The following is a 16,814-nucleotide window of genomic DNA, read 5'->3' as shown; positions in this document are numbered from 1 at the left end:
GCACTAGTGTAGACCTTCAAAGTCACTGTAAGTGTTTCTGAGACCAGCCAATACACCAGCCACTTCTACTGGCCTGTGTATTGTCTTTGCATGCAGTGTGGCAGTATAGAAGAATAACAATGTCCCCTGAAAACAGAAACCCCATTAAAAAAGGCAAAGCGTAAATAAACAAATACAGTTAATGAGAAAAGGAAGGAGGTCAGTTCTGAACATTTCTGACATTCCACATCTCAAAGCAGCAGCAACAGCAGGATATTCTTCAGGGGAAAAGGCCACTCCACTCAGGGCCTCCGGACGGAGCAAGACCCCGCTGGGAGCCCCCTTCTCCCTACTGGCTACTAGTCTACGCTGGAGGGACTAGCCCAGTGCCCGCCAACAAGAGGAAGAACACATTAAAGAAAGAATTCAGAACATTGGCGAGCAAGGCCATTGTTCGACCTGGCTCGAGTAAACAAGCAGGAGAGAGTGTGTACTATGTATGTGAATGCCAGAGGGGGGGGGGGGGGAGAGAGAGGGAGAGAGAGAGAGAGAGAGAGAGAGAGAGAGAGAGGACAATTTACTAGAGTGGAAAGCAAAGCTGTGTTCCTCTTCATGGGACACTGGCATTTCCTGTAAAGAGAGGCTGATGGATATTTCTGGGAGACTGGTCAGAGCTCTTTGTTTTCCCCAATATTCACTCTTCACTAAATAGCCCTATGTTATGTTGTGATGGAAATCTATGCTCCACAGACAGTCGACTTTACACTGAGGTGATCTGCAGATTTAGGAGAAATTAAGCAATCGGTCAGCCTTCAATCGAGGCGTGGCCAGACTACGTAACAATTTTTATTTCTTGTTTTTGCAATGGCAGATTAGTTTGGTTTCTAGGCTAAATCAAGGCCACCCACCTTCTTGCGAGTGTTTCTCACACACACACACACACACACACACACACACACACACACACACACACACACACACACACTTGCTAGCAGAGCAATCGGCTGCGTTAGTCGGTGGCGTCGCTCGGCCAATCAGGGATCAAGTATGTATTGGTGGCGTCGGCCAATAAGGGCTTGGCTGATGACGTAACTAAGTTTGGCGATCGGCTGGGTATGTATGTATGTCAGGGTAAGAATGGTGGTCCCTTATTGGCTATTGATGGTGACGTATCTATGGTACGTTTCAAGGTTGGTGTAAGGTCAATAACGGGTCTAAAGGATTTAGAACCACAGTTGCAGTACTTGCATGCTCTGCTTGCACACAAGTAGGCCATGTATGGCCTACTTGTGTGCAAGGCGCAAGTTGGCACCTCGATAGAGTGCATTTCTAGTTGTAAAGAGTTTGGTATGACGTGGGTTTATGTATGTTGAGTTTATATAAAAATGTATAGTTCATACATGGCCAAACCTTTTTATTATGTTCAAACGTCCTACACAACATAAAATTCCCATTGACATACAATGAATGGAAAATGTTACGTCAGTTAGTGTCTGAGCTAATGGTGTCTATTTTACATCATGATGATGTACGTGTACGAGGATAAGGACGTTCCTAACTTCACACGGGTGTGATTTTTACATCACACGTTCATTTTATTTTCTGAGATCGTAGTGCTCTTGTGTTATAACTGATTTTCCCTCACGGGATCAATAAAGGTCTATCTATTTAGCCTCTCTGATTGCAATGTGGTTATCTGCTCAAATTAGAGTACTTTCCCAACCAGTTCTATGACGTTCACTTAATAAGTAACCTTGTGTGTCAACTATCTTAAGGTCAGGTTTTAATGCTGGCAGGCATAACATCTGTTACTGTTCTTAGGGGGAAATAACAAACAAAAAACAAGTGGGATAAAAATGAACATTTATTTGTCTTTGATACATTTTGCAATTCATGCCATCAATATTACTCATATGAATGTAAAGTCCAGAAGGACAAGTGCAAACCTGCCTGAAATTTATGAACAGAGACCAGGAATGGGTTTCACAAGTAAAAGGTACAAAATCACGTTTTATCATACAATGCTCAAAGTTTTTAGCAAACAATATTTTACAGATTAATCTTAACACACAATATATACATTGCAGTACTTTCGTTTGGATAGATTCTTACGAATAGATTTTCTTCTCCCCAACATCCATCTGAAGGCAAACCTACTGTATCTATTTCAGCTCTTCACAGAGTGAAGAATTCTTCAGTTGACAGATAATTAAATCCATAGATTGAAAATGGCAACCATGTAATGAGAAAGGTTGTGCAACTTGTGCAATAGTAATTATTGACATTAAGAATTTTTAAATTAAAAAACCCAAACTGAAACATCATCAAACGTGTGGTCAATAAAGTGGCACTTAATGAAGAATAGTATGGCTATGGCAACTGATGGTGGAGAATTGTGTACAAATAATTTCACTTTTCACCATTACATGGAGTCTAATGATGAACTGAAAGTGCTCAAGATTGTCCTACAAAATATTATAGTAAATATGTGTTAACATTGGGCAGGGATGGGGCTTTGTAAAGGAGCTGAAATGACAAAAACAAAAATAAATAAACAGATGGTGGAATATTTATGCCATGGAGTATAGGATCATCATCTTCATTGTCATCGTCAAACCTTACTTCCTTCATCCACAAAGCGCATCATGGAAGGCACGTCTGGATCACGTCTGGATCTTCGAGTTGAGCGTTGTGTTGCCGATGAGCATGAGTGACGTTATTTCCCCTGGACGAAAACAGCCACCCTCCTTTGAATTTCTGCCTATAAGTTATCTTCCTGTAGGCACCAGGAGCCAGTGCTTTCCTTTGGGCAGGTTGGTACACCCGGGCGGCCCACGGAAGAGTTCAGTTCTGGTGTCAGAGTGCAAGCTCTGCTCTTGTGGACCAACAAACGCTCCGCCAGCTCTGCTCTCAAGACAGGGCTTCGTCCCGCTGCCTGCCCACATAATTACACCCATCATCAGCAGGAGCAGCATGCGTCATTCACACAGACACATACACACCCGCACGTGTCAATAGACACACAGATTAGCTTGCAGACCTCTTGTCTGTTACAGCATTAGCAGCAGCAGCAGCAGCAAACAGCGCGTGTACAGCATCCCACACAGATATAGCTATAGCATGGCTCTGAAATCTGAATGCGTCAGCCCCAGTGGGTCTCAACGGCCACGATCGTGGGCAAGTTCGTTTAGACACTCTCGGAGAGTCTGAGAGTCAGTCACGTGGCTCAGCAGATGAGACCGTGCTGGATGTCAGTCCGGGTAGGGAACTGGGCTTCGCTGAAGGAGAATGTGTTGCGCCCCGTCTTCAGCTCGCCCTGGCCCGGGAACGTGAGGAACGAGCCAATTATGTCCAGCTCGGGGGACGGCGCGGGACTCTCTGGCTCCGATTCCGATTGGCTCGTCTCTGGCTCGTCCATGGAGGAGGCAGTGGAGGTGTGGATGTGGGTGTGGGTGAGGGTGTGTGAGCTCAGCCACGGGTGGGTGAGGCATTCTTCTGCCGTGGCTCTTTTCCTGTACACACAAACAAAATAACAGTGGGTGAGTGGAAATTCCCAAATAGTTTGCAAAACCGGTTACATTGTCGGTATCTTTCAAGTCACCCAGTGCCCTTCTCTCACATGCTATCCACTATTCCTTTTCAACATTTCCGTTTGGCGAAAAGAAAAGAAAAACTTCAAATGTTCTAAAATAAATTCCCTCCCTTGTAGAATTAGTCACCCACTCAGGAATTTTCCATTTTTACTCCCCCTTACAACCCCCAAGCCCACCGCTAATTTGCTGCAATTAAACTACACTAACTGGAGATTATGGCATTGAATCAGAGAGAGACGCGGCTGCTACTTTTCACTGACACATTGTGGTGACAAATTAAGGGCTCCTGTGCCTGGGAGCACTTTATCAAATAGTGACAGCCGTGACGTAAAAAGGGTCTGGGAGAACTGTCGATAGACAGGCCAATGCTTCCCCCAGAGAGTGGAAACCTTCACCAGGCAGGAAGAATGCGTTGTGGTGACTATTTTAGAGACATTTCAGCAGAAAGAGTGTCGGGGCCTGAAAAGATATGTCTACCGTGACTATTATGACTGGATTTATTTTACAAAAGGAAGCATGCCCCGTATAAATGACGTCAAACAATTACCACACACACTCACTCACAGGATGTGTTACGAACTTGAGTCACATCCTTGACAGATAAATGCAGTAATTCAGGAAGCGGTGCTAGACCCTCACCTGGGGTCCTTGATGAGCAGGGATCTGATGAAGTCGACGGCCAGAGAGGAGACGCCCTCAAAGGTGTCCTGCGAGTAGTCGATGTTGACCTGGGAGATGTTGAGGAATGTCTCCTGCTTGTCCTCCCCGAGGAAAGGAGACTCACCGGTCAGCATGACGTAGGTCAGGACCCCGATACTCCTAAGCGATAAACAGGGCGAGGCGGAGAGAAGGATATTGAGTCAGGGCCAAAAACAACGTTTCTACTCTGGAGGCTGCTCTGCGACAGCAGAGGGTAATTCTCAAGGTTGCATTCCACTTTCACATTCTTAGCTAATGATTAACCATACCGGCGGTGAAAGAGAAGCCCCATTTAGAAAATAATTATATATAATAATAATACAACGATAATGGGGAGTGGGGTAGAGAATGCCTCACATGGGGTCCGCTCTTTACATGGAGCTTGATGAGGAATTAAGATTTACTTTTACATGAAAACATACACATGAAATGTATGCAAGTAACTAGCATTAGCAAGTGCTAATTGGCAGGACACTGTATTTACCCTTTATTTTTGTTTGGTGAAAAAAATGTAAACGTGTTGCGTGATCTGTTACATGTCATCACCATGTCTTTTAAGGCAAACAAAAATGAAAGCCCATAACAACCTTCTAACACAGAACAAAAACAATTGTGCGCGCACACACACGCGCACACACACACACACACACACACACACACACACACACACACACACACACACACACACTGAAGTCACATACAGTCTAATACAGATTGACAGAGCACACACAAAACAGAGAAGTAATCCTGTTATTAACTTGTACAACTCACCACATGTCTGTTGAAGTGCTGATGGGTTCATAGTTCAGAATCTCAGGGGCTGTTAACAGGAACACATGCTCCAATTAGTCTTGATAAAACACCATAACTGACACTGCACAGATATAAAACGGTTATCTTGTGGCACAGAAGAGCTGCATGCTTGACTCACCCACATACTCTGGGGTACCCAGGATCTCCCTGACTTCCGTGACGTTGTCCATGCGTCTGGACAGGCCAAAGTCCACGATGCGGATGTCCCCCAGGGGTCTGGCACTGGTTAGCAGGATGTTCTGGGGCTGGAGATGACAGAGACAAAAAGCCGATTAGACGGAGGTCACACAATCTCCAGTAATAATTCAGTTTGGACAGAGCCACCCACCCGCATCTGAGATCTGCATTCATTCCAGATGATCAGAATTGGCAAAACAATCTGGACGATACCACGTGCAAACCAAGAGGATTTAATCTGGCTCCGTCTATTAAAATCTAGCAGTTTTTTGTAAACCAAGATCATCCACTAACATCCCACATAATGAATGACCCTTACATGAAAATTTGTACACTTCATCTAGGAGTGGCTGGAAAGTACATGGTTTGATTCACACAATTAAGAGTAGCGCACCTTCTCCATTATCATGTAGACGGTACCATTGCAAAATTGTCCACATTGAAAAATGTGTTCTTACTCTCCTAAATATGTTATTGTTGAATTAGCCTTTTATTGTCCTGAAAGTCCCATTTAGATACAACTTTCTTTTACACAGGAGACCTAATCTAATAGCACAAGGAAACCAGAGACACTGGATTAACATGAAACAGTGGTGACTTGGCAAAGAAAAATATACGGGGGGGGGGGTATGGTACATACTTTTAGATCTAGATGGACCACATTGGAGCGATGCAGGCAGGCCACACCAGTTAGGATCTGTCTGACCAGCCTGATCACATCCGTCTCTGTGAAGGCCTCGTCGTTTTCAGCAACACACTGATTGAAGATCTCTCCACCCGCAGCACTGAGGAGAGCAGAGGAACAAAAATGAGGATAAGTCGAGTAAAAAATAACTTCATGGACAAACTCCACCTCGATGGCGTTTAACTCCGTTTCACTTCAGCTTATTCAATTTTTACTTCTCATAATAAATTGTACCATGTATAGTGAGGGTACGCCCTTCCCCTCGATCCACATTCATCGCACAATCAGGATGACAATGGCAAATTCCAACCTATTCCGTTAGCAGTACAATCTAGCCCTATGTCCTCGTTAAAAAAATAAAATTACATAATTTAGCACACCGCCTGTCGGCGCCCCCAAACAACCCCGTTAAGTGTACTTTGGCTGGGAGAAACAAGGTCCATTCAAACCCACACAGCATGTCATTTCTACATAAATCAGAGAGCCATTAGGTACCACACCTCTCCACGTCAGTGGCTCCCTGACCCCAGGTTTATGAGGGCAGATATGAGGGGGTCATACCAGCTTGCACAAGCTTCAGATAACAACCCTGATCAGATAACGGAACAGAACAAAACAAAACAAAACTAACCCAGAAGGAACATTGGCAAATATACCTACAATATATTTAAAAAAACACACACAGCTCCTGTCCTGGAATAGACCCCAAAACTCCAGTGGATGCAGAAGGGAATTATAATTAGCTGGATGTATAAATCCCAGTCTGGGACGCTCCCAATGGATCTTGGATTACCAACACCTGAGCAGGCCCCAGGTTAGTGATTAGGGATTATCCCGGTCTTTGGCAACACTTTTTAGTAAAGCTAATTATAAAAATCAAGTTGACTTCTTCTCATTGTTGTGAAAATCGGTATGCTTGTGTAACAATGTTTAACGAACTGGAGACATGGTGGATTTACGTCGGATGCTCCACAATCACATCAGTACGTACCTAAAGCCGACAGGTTAGCTCCGAAAAGCATAACCATGTGTGAGGGATTTCTCTATCTTCAGAGGAAATTCTGTGACCCAGCCCTGGCACATTATATTGTTACATAACTATCACCACACAATCCCTCGTTATAGCCTCGCACCCCTGCCTGCACTCTTTACCGTCCTCAGCTGTGAAAATAACAGCCATACCACCCACCCCACTTATACTGAGGCGTTTAGGAGCACAGGAGGGCTCCCAACAAATATCCCTGCACTGGCACAAATGTACATACAGCGAATACAAGGAGGGCCTGGTGCTGTGATTTGGGAACAGGAAATGAGACACACATGAATGTGCTTTGAAGCATATCTTTTATATGAATGTTGAAAACTGAGCATTGGGGAGGGGAGCATGCAGTATACTGTAAGGGTACTCATTGCAGTCACTGAGCCTTCCATGTGTTGGCCGTTAGTTATCATATTAATCAGTCAATATGCACATTCAAACTAAATCTTACCAGGGTGTTTTCATCTATGATGACATGCCCAAAATAGGGATGCCAGGTTGTAAGTGGTTAAACTGCAGCAGAAGAGGCTAAATGCATAGTTTTAAGAACTTATACGTGTAAGTTCAACAGGCTGAAGATATCCCAGCCAAACACTTGATACATCTCTAGGCGTCTAAACATTGTTTCTCTTCTCCCTCAATAGAGTTAATGGTCTCACTCACTACTTCAATGTTTAAGTGGACATTCTCCCCCGGATGAATCTCACACTAACTAACCACATTACAGCCAAGTCAAGAGTTGAGAGGAGGACCAGAAAAGCCATCAGCTCTGATTAAGAGTAGCCTAGTAGTTTATAGTACTAAATTTACCCTCTTAATTATGTAAGTGAGAGTTTAAAGATGTCTTGAGGACAATTTGGGTGGTCACTGATAAAAGCACGCTGTTGGCTGACTTTGATCTTTGGACATTACATTATGCAATTAGTGAGTTCAGTACTGCTCTGACATAATGACTTTTTGTACTTTGGTAAAAAAGAAAAACGTTAATTTTTTTAAAGAAATATAAAGGGTAGGGAGTGAAAAATAAGGAATTCATTAAGAAATAAATCAAATAAAGAAAGGCATTTTTGGGAGAATGAGAAGGAACTAAAAAAGATCAGATTATGCTCAACAGAATTACTGTTGGAAATTACGCAAAGTAGAGACTGAGCCATGGAAAAATGTATGGTGCCAGATCAACCGAGAGTTTAAGTGATAGCATTTTCATAAACATAGGCTGTAGCTTTTAGATCCATGTCAGCGATTCAGAGCTGGCCTTGGCTGGCTACGCAATCTGTGATTCTGGCCTCATAGTTCCCAGGCTTCGTGCAGGATTTGGGACGTCATCCGCTCTTTATCTGCTCATTTACTCAATGTTATGGAGTTCAAATTCATCTTGCCTGAGGTCTGTTTTCACGTGTATATGCACCTTGTATCATCTGAAAACAGGGAGTCAATTATATTGGTACGGTTGAATAAGAACGTCTAGACGTAAATAGTGGCAACGTGATCTACAGTAACTTTATGCTACAGTCAGATGAAGGCTCGAGTACATGAAACTATTGGAAATTATATTAGGTCCAATCATAGAGTTATATATAAAATAGACTAGGGTGGACTGCCCCACCCCCACTTTTCATTTCAATGGAAGTTGCTCAGTGGCGTTTGAAGGACCCGGAAGAACGCTCTACTTCTGCATTTTCTCGATGCACTTCCGCATTTAGAGTTTTGGACACCAGATGCGGACGTGCTAACGAGCGCTCCATGTTAAACCCCAGCTACAGGGGGTTTACTTGTGCTACATGCACCGCTCGCCTGCAGTTCCAGCTTTGTCCAGTAGAGTGGGGTGGCTTCAACGTTGGCCAGCCGCTCTGGGGGCTTGGGTCCAATTAGTTCCACATCTCTCCGATGCAGGTTCATTTTGCCATCACAGTGGACCTTTCTCTGACTAGTTATTATGTAGGGGTTTCTGTGGTGTTTAGATGGACTGCAGCTACACTCGCAGAGATGATGAGAATTCAGGTTCTCACTTCTATTTCTTTGACATTACCAGGGATGTGGTTGTGGCCGTGCGAGCGATGAGTGTGTGTGTGTGAGTCATGTTTGCACACTTTATGCCAGTGTGCTGCTTTTGAGGCCCCTCGACTCTTTACTGCTTAACATTACAACCCACAGGAAATGGAAAATGGTCCTACTGGTCTGCAATCATTAAAACCCACACTGAGGTCAGCTTGGTTGGTAGATGAAGCTCTTCGACAGCCAAGGGTCTTGCAGTAATGTATGTGCATGCATAAAGTGAGTGGAAAATTGAGTTGCAAATCGAGTTTAATGGCATTTAACGTTGTTTAATGCAATCAGATAGGATTTTCTGTTTGGATGTATGGACTGTCAAGGCCAGAAAGTCGTTTTTGACAATATGCCTTCCCGCATAACTTCCAGGTATGATGATTATGTCACACCCTCTATTGTAGCCGTGGGTTTTAAATACATGTGCAACTACACAACACAAAGAGAACAAACGTGTGTAATTTACAAAAAGCAGTGGTTGGATGATCTCATTATATAATCGAGCTCTTCTTTTTTTCCCCAGTGCAACTCGTTGGGCTAGTTGACCTACTGCTCTGTTTTCTCTGCAGGCATGCAGGGGTGAACTGTGGTGCTACTTCCTCTTTCACACTTCAGTCAGAGGTCAAACACAGACCCCCCCCCCCCCCCCCCCACACACACACACACACACACACACACATCAACCCCCATAGAGAAGCCTTTGTTCTGCGGGAGCATTCCAAGTCTGCGATGGGGATGACAGGGTGAAACTGGGGGAGCTTCCTGCCCCTCTCTGTGTAGCGGGCAGTTCATGCCTTCATGGGAATCATGGGCAGCCGGGTCAGAGGAGGACAGACGGGGTCTTTTGGCGTAATTGCTCTGTACCAACTAACTGTCTATAATGATGCTAGAGAGGTCATTTAAGTTTTAAGATGCTAACTGTTCTCCCAAAACCCTAATTAAAATCTCATTAGCAAAGTCATGGAAGATGTGGATAGTGTCATGTGACGCACCACCACCACCAGACCAGACAAGCACAGTGAAGCACCCTGAACTCCCGATCGGTCAGACTGTGGCTAGGATTCCACTGGTAACCACTAACCAAAGCACCTGTGTAAGTGTGTATTAGTGAGTCTTCCTTGACATACAAGGAGTATTATAGTAAACAGTCTCTGTTGAAGATAATGGTGGGTGTTTTCAGCAGTGACCGTCCTTATCCAGTGTCATCCATAATTAGTGAGATTGAGCCCATTTGTGCTTATTAGGCAGACAGAGATACCTGCATTCTGATTTGATTTTAATTAATCTTGACTTGACAATATTGTTCCACCTCCCTTTTCCCCTCAAATTTAGTTTGGCAATAAATGAATTTGAATAGCTGAAAGTAAAGAAGTTTATGGTATTCGCACCACACCAGCTGTTGCACAATATTACCAAAAACTAGTCACTGACAAAGTTGCTGTGTATAGTAAGCAGCATCCGGTTGCTCTACATTCGTATTTAAATGGCAAGTTTCTGACAGTCACTTAGAGTTCCTCATTTACGAGAATTAGAAGTGTTGTGGTTAAGATTAGCATATCCACTAACCACAGGGGAGAAAGAATGTCCTTATACGGTAATAGTGTTCATGCGCAAGTGTGTGTGTGTGTGTGTGTGTGCATGTGTGTGTGTGAGAAGCTAGATTCTATCTAGTCTGACACTTCTCAAAACAAAAACCCAGAACTAACGTTCCCGTCACTCCGCATCCTCCTGCCTACGTAAGATCAGACCTGTGGTTCTTCTCAACCATGCTAACTCCACAAAAGTCCCTATTAGGCAGAAATGTCTGACTTTGGAGAGTTCTGAGTAAGGCATTCAGAGCTTGTGCACGTACACCCAAGAAAACCTGCAGCGATGGAAAGTTTCCACTGTGTGACACATACATGGTTTCTAATTTCCCCCACTTGATTATGAACCTTATCATTTCATCCCAGTTTTCCTGGCAACAATACACTGCGGCAGCACAGAACGTTTAACATGTCTCATTATTGCCCAAATTCACCAATGTTAAAGACTGTAATAGTTTGGTGCATCTGAACAAAAACATGGAGAGACGGGTGCAGCACTAAGTTCCGACCAGTCATTGGTCCGACAACCTACCTCAAACCCTAACCTAACCATAACCGCAAGCACGGAGCAGCGCGTGATTCGCCAACTTTTTCTTCTTCTTTTAAAGTTTAAAGTTTTTTATTCAGCATAGAAGAGGGGTATAGTATATGTTCGCCAACCTTACCGCATGTTCGCCAACCTTAACGCGTGTTCGCCAACCTTAATCCGGTCGTTTTCTGCATGTCGGACCAATGACTAGTCGGAAAAGCGCACGGACCCCGGAGATGTCCTTTAACATTAAAAAACTCAGCTCAATGTAAGTCAGTGGAATGTTGACTGAAATGGACGCTCTCAGAGTTAAATTGATACAGAGGATTGTACTGAGTGCTGTGTACTGTATATGTTTGTTGTCTTACCATTCCAGAACCAGGATGATCTCAGTGTTGGTTTCGTAGACCTCGTGCAGTGCCACCACGTAGGGATTAGCCTCGGCTGATTCCAGGACAGCGATCTCGTTTAGGATGTCCGCGCGGCAGTCCTCGCCCTTGCGCCGCTTTCGAAGAAACTTGGCGGCATGTTCCTGCCCCGTTGACTTCTCCATGCACTTCTTCACCACCGCAAACTTTCCCCTGACGAAGAGGAGGGGGGGAGAGACAGATTGGTGAGGATGAGATGGAATAATCATAACCACATTGCTGGCTTCTCAAATATGTTTGGTCGGAGGCCGTCGTCTTCCACATCCAAACAGTCAGTAGTGCATCAAATAATACAAGAGTGTACGATTGTGACTCGAAAAAAATTACTTTTGTACTATAAGAACAGGTAAAGTGCATGGTCATGAAAAAGGTTACCACGCAAGATTCTTATGAAAGATCTCTGTGTGACCATTGACCACAAGTGGAGTAGATGGGGTTAAAGCAATAAAATCATATATATGAGGTGGTGAACGCTGCTGTAGTAAAGGAACTGCCGTAGTTTCTTATGTCATTTGACAATCAAGAGAGAGATTATCGTCCACTCTCTCCTCTTCCCTTCAGGATAGCCTGACATGCAGCAGATAAGACTGACAGTTGGGGGTAGAGTTTCTGAACGGTGGGCAGGGCCAGGGACCCGATAATACTATTTCATAGGTCAAGCACAAAAGACACAAGATGCAACAGCTGGACTTGTAAGATGCCCCCCACTCCCTGAAAGAGAGAGGGACAGTTGTGACTGAGAGAAAAGTAGAACAATAGATCAACTACAACTACCGTTCTACAATCTCATAAATGTCATTGCATTCAGCTATTTTTTGGCTGCATATGCATGTTGTACGTTGATGGATTCACAGGAGGTGCCGAGGGTCAGCCGAGGGTGTGGGCAGGATGTCCGATGTGTGTAGAATCGTCTTTCTCTGTCTAGCACTCCACAATCGCCAGCTGTGCCTCCCACGCTGATAATGAGGCCTTGTCCACTTCCCCATTCTTACATTTGACAGCAGCGGGGGACAAATGGAATTCTCCCAACGCCTCCACCCAGACCCTTGGCAAGGCCCTGCTTCTCTTTTAGGTTGGCCGGCAGACAAAAGCCTGGGCAGGCTGACCGGTCGTCCAACACAGCAGCCCCCTAACCCAGGAGGACCACCCACCTGACCAGTCTGCAGAGCTGGATGGGCCAGGCAGGGGGTCACTGGCGCTACAGCCCGAGTGGAGCCTTGAAAGTACCCCCAGCTTTAGAAGGGAGATGTCCATTTGGTATCCGTCAAGTGAAAAGACAGCAACATTTAGATTTATGTTACCGACTTCAAAAGCAGCTCTAATTCAATTTACAAGATTTTTTTAAAGTGTGTATGGCAAACAAAGGGCACTGAATAAAAGTGTTTACTTTAAACAGTGATGAGTTTATATTTGCACCATTCAAACTAAGATGTGAGCCGTGCAGAACATGAAAGCAAGCTCATAGCACGTTTGGTCATGATGGTGGTCATTTTCCCACAGGGCTTTAGGACCTCTGTTGTTGTGGTCCAAATCTCAGCTACTATTGTAAGGCCAAAGTCCGGTTCTGTTGGCTGGCACAAGGGGATCTCAGATCCGAGTCTATGAGGCTTGTTCCGTCTCTCACTGCATTCTCAGTCTCCAAAGAGAACGGCGAAGACTCGTTGCACAAAATGAAAAGGGAAAAACTCTGTCAAGAGGCTTTCTTCAATTTCTGCCATTTGCCAAGTTCAGAGACACTCGCTGAGGGACGGCATACGGACTGAAAAGACACCGACGCTGCAAGAAGCAGCAGGAGGCTACTGGGAGCAAGGAACAACAGGAGGCCTTTCAAAGGCTAACAACAGGTCAAGGGTTACTAAACACAGCCTTCTTGAGGGGAGGGATGCAGCATTCACACCTTACAACTGGCAGAAGCAGCAACAGTTTCTCCTGTGTATATACGTCATAAAATCGAAAGTGCTTTAATTCAATGTTTGGCACGTGGGAATATGCTATTTTAAGTTTGCCGTTAAAGAACACACGGTTCTCCTTTAGCTCTACTCTCAGACCAAACTCAGACTACCACTAATAAGTGCTTTCTCAAACATCCTGCATTGAGTCCACATAGACACACATAGAAGATCACACACCTAATTTGCTTGTCAGTCTCGGTTACGTGTCTGTAATTGGTGTCTCATCAAATATGACTGCAAAACCCTCCTACAAACTGCAGTGGTAGAAATTGAGAAACTCGGTTTCCCTGTCCAGTGACAGTGCGTTCTGTCTTCCTCAAAGACAGAGTGACTTGCGTACACACACACACACACACACACACTTTGACTTGAAGCCTGAGGATGTTGCTCGGTCAAAGTACCGTACTGTGAAGAGGATGGAGGCAGCCGAGGGATGGGGGGGGGGGGGGGTGTATAGAGCCTGCTACACAGCTAGTGGTGTAAAGTACCTATAAGTACATTTACTCAAGTACTGTACTTATGTGCAATTTTTAGGTATTTTCACTTTACTGGAGTATATCTCAGAGGCAAATACACGTTTACTCCATTACAATTATTTAAATAATATAGTTACTGTTACTTTGTAGATTGATTATTACAAAATATACATTACCACTTCAGCTGGCCATTTGAAAATAGCCTCCAAGCCCACAATACCTTGCAACACATTGTGAGCTTGTAGACTGCTATTTTCAAAAGACTTGTATGCATTGATAACTCGTGAAACAGGCCATTCGGCATAATGAGTTTCTACCTTTGGTACATTTTCATACCAATACTTTCATACTTTTACCATGTTGAATTTGAGGGTTTCTACATTGCAGAATTGATACTTTTACTTAAGTACTTTTTCCACCACTGACTAATACAGCATACTCTGCACATCCAGCTCTCTGCCAACTCCCCAAACCCTGGCTGCTGTCCCGGGATGTCCCATGGTGTCTGACAAGGAAATCTGGCTGCTAGTGCTACCAACTGGCACACACGCACTCTTTATTTAGCTTCTTCCACACTTTGGGGAAAATACAGGAACACAAGCAAACTTCCTGCGAAAACTGGAGTTATATGGATGGACGCAGTCGCAGGATATTCCCACAATACCAGCTGTTGACAAGAAGTATGCAGTGATGACTTATTTATCATCATCACTGAACGTTGTTGGACTCATTGTGTGGAAAATTACCTTTAGGACTCTGGAAACCCCCAATTCAGCACCCTTGGAATGTGAAACTCAGAATGTGGATTCAAATACAATACATGTATTTGAATGTATTAGATGTAAAGTATTAGGATGTCTAGGGGGGAGGCTTATGTTAATTGACATTGCCTCCCATTCTATCCATGGGACAGGTCGAGGCAGAAATGGCAGGTTTACCTGACTGACTGGCGACAATCGTTAAGATTACAGTAGACCTATATTGTATTATGTCCCAAATTCAAATAAATAAGATTGTGAAGAGAGGGCTGAGGGATTTGAGGCAGACCTATCATTATTGCAAACTATTGCAAACTGCAACACTAACGTATTCGTAACATTCGTGATATTTTGGTGCGTTCAAAACATGACTTATTTAATGAAAACAGTTGCGTGCGGGACCTGTCCATAAAATCGACGAGTGACATCATTCAGAGTCAGACAGGATAGGCTACTATTCAAGACAAGTCATCTCACATTAACCACACTGCTCGCAGCTCACAACGCGTCCGCGGGGCATAGTTTGGACCCAAAAGAGGTTTCACAATTAACACGTTTCTTATGTGCACATGCGGAAAGAAACCACAATAATTTAATTTTAATATGATGACAGACAGGAGTTACAAACTTGTCAAACAATTGTGTCAACTGTCAAACCGTGGAACACCGGCCGTTTTTCATTCGATGGACAAAGTCCATCATCATTGTTAAATATTAACCATGATTCAAGCAGCAAACTCACCTGCCCAATTCTCTGCCAACTAACTCATAATTCGCAGTGAAAGGTACGTCGGTCCGTATTCGCGTGTGGATTTTTGTCACCATTCCGTTCTTATTCCTCATTGTTGAATCTGGCATTGTAGTCTGTCTGATTGAAGCAAAAATAACTTTCTTTTACACACACAAAAAAAGTATGTCGAGTTTAGGATCCGCCAAGTAAATACTTGCATGAACTAAAAGAAAAAAATTGCAACCCTGCAACAACTGTCTCGAATCACGATAACGATATAATCCAAGTAAAGATCAGGTCAAGAGATGATCAGGTCATTGGGACAATGGGACTTGTCGCCTGTATCATACACAAGCAGCTGAGAGACGGTGCGTTGAGTTTGGTTTGAATGCTACTATACACATTCCTCACGATAAACTGCTTCTCAGGGCCAGCCCTCTTCAGTGACGCTCAGCCATGGAAGCCAATGGTAAGTGTAGTCTGACAGAGAAAGAGACCCACATCCATCATGACACAAGACAGACAGACAGGAGAGATGAGCCATCACCGGCGGCAGGAGCCACTCTATCATGTTTCACGCTGCTGCTGGTGGGTATTTTGTAGCCTAACCTACTTTTAACATATAAATAAAATAATGGATAGGCAGTAACAAGAAACTAATCTCTCTCTCTCTCTCTCTCTCTCTCTTTTTAATTTCTTTCTTTACCAAACTCACACATAGACAAGACAGGCTACATATTTTGTACAACTAAATAACTACCGGTATGCTTGTGAAAACATTCCATGGTCTTTACAGTCCTAAAGCCTACCATGACCCTAACTACTAAATGCTTACCCTAATTATTACCCTTAGCTTAATAGCCCCATAGCCTACTTCTAAGTTCTAAACCACCCTATATTCAAACCACAGCTCCCAAAAATTATATTCTCATTTGACAATGGAAGATTGAAGTGTGCCACACACGCACATAAACAAAGCATAGGCCTATATTTTGTTGTTGTTGAGCATGATAATTTGGGCATGGCTGTGCTAGGCTAGGCTTGTCTCTCTCCTACATACACTACATACATGCCCATGGGGGCTGAACTGCACCTTTGTATCTTATTGAGGGGAGTGTTTGTGTAGAATGTGTAGTTGTTGTAGTAGGCCTACACAGGGACGGTTTTAATTGTTTTCAGAGCTCCAGAGTGCATGTTTACATTTTTAGCCCCTCATATACTGCCTATGGCAGTCATTGATTCTTAAAGATGCCTTTTGGGAAGAACCCTATAGTGACTTATGAGCCTAATTCTGTAGTCTAGTAGTACAATGGTGTCGCTTGAC

The 16,814-nt window shown here is 43.9% G+C and overlaps 2 protein-coding genes across 2 annotated transcripts in view; one reads left to right on the top strand and one right to left on the bottom strand.

Moving 5' to 3' along the window:
- Nucleotides 1–1,825: 1,825 nt before the first annotated feature.
- On the bottom strand, nucleotides 1,826–15,867 carry stk17al (serine/threonine kinase 17a like). Its single transcript, XM_080774856.1, has 7 exons — nucleotides 15,503–15,867; nucleotides 11,515–11,727; nucleotides 5,902–6,046; nucleotides 5,203–5,329; nucleotides 5,043–5,091; nucleotides 4,212–4,391; nucleotides 1,826–3,491 (listed from the first exon to the last, which is right to left on the bottom strand). Exons 1-7 carry the CDS (start codon nucleotides 15,616–15,618, stop codon nucleotides 3,206–3,208), a joined length of 1,116 nt encoding a protein of 371 aa, XP_080630982.1. The 5' UTR covers nucleotides 15,619–15,867; the 3' UTR covers nucleotides 1,826–3,205.
- A 142-nt stretch (nucleotides 15,868–16,009) lies between these two features.
- Nucleotides 16,010–16,814, top strand: part of mylk5 (myosin, light chain kinase 5) — a 54,837-nt gene continuing 54,032 nt past the window's right edge. Inside the window, exon 1 of the mRNA XM_080775864.1 lies at nucleotides 16,010–16,078. The gene's annotated coding sequence lies outside the window, so the exon portion shown is untranslated. The remainder of the gene's footprint in view (nucleotides 16,079–16,814) is intronic.

The sequence above is a fragment of the Protomyctophum bolini genome, assembly GCF_963924005.1.
Source record: "Protomyctophum bolini genome assembly, chromosome: 11".
Taxonomy (NCBI): domain Eukaryota; kingdom Metazoa; phylum Chordata; class Actinopteri; order Myctophiformes; family Myctophidae; genus Protomyctophum; species Protomyctophum bolini.
Note: the sequence above shows the minus strand (reverse complement) of the source record. Positions and strands in the feature narration are given on the sequence as shown.

Excerpts from the sequence above, each read along its gene's own strand:
- stk17al (XM_080774856.1), bottom strand. The coding sequence starts at position 15,618 with ATGCCAGATTCAACAATGAGGAATAAGAACGGAATGGTGACAAAAATC. Across the intron at positions 5,330-5,901 it reads TGGTCCATCTAGATCTAAAA|CCCCAGAACATCCTGCTAAC; the intron begins GTATGTACCATA and ends TGTCATCTCCAG. Across the intron at positions 3,492-4,211 it reads CTGCTCATCAAGGACCCCAG|GAAAAGAGCCACGGCAGAAG; the intron begins GTGAGGGTCTAG and ends TTGTGTGTACAG.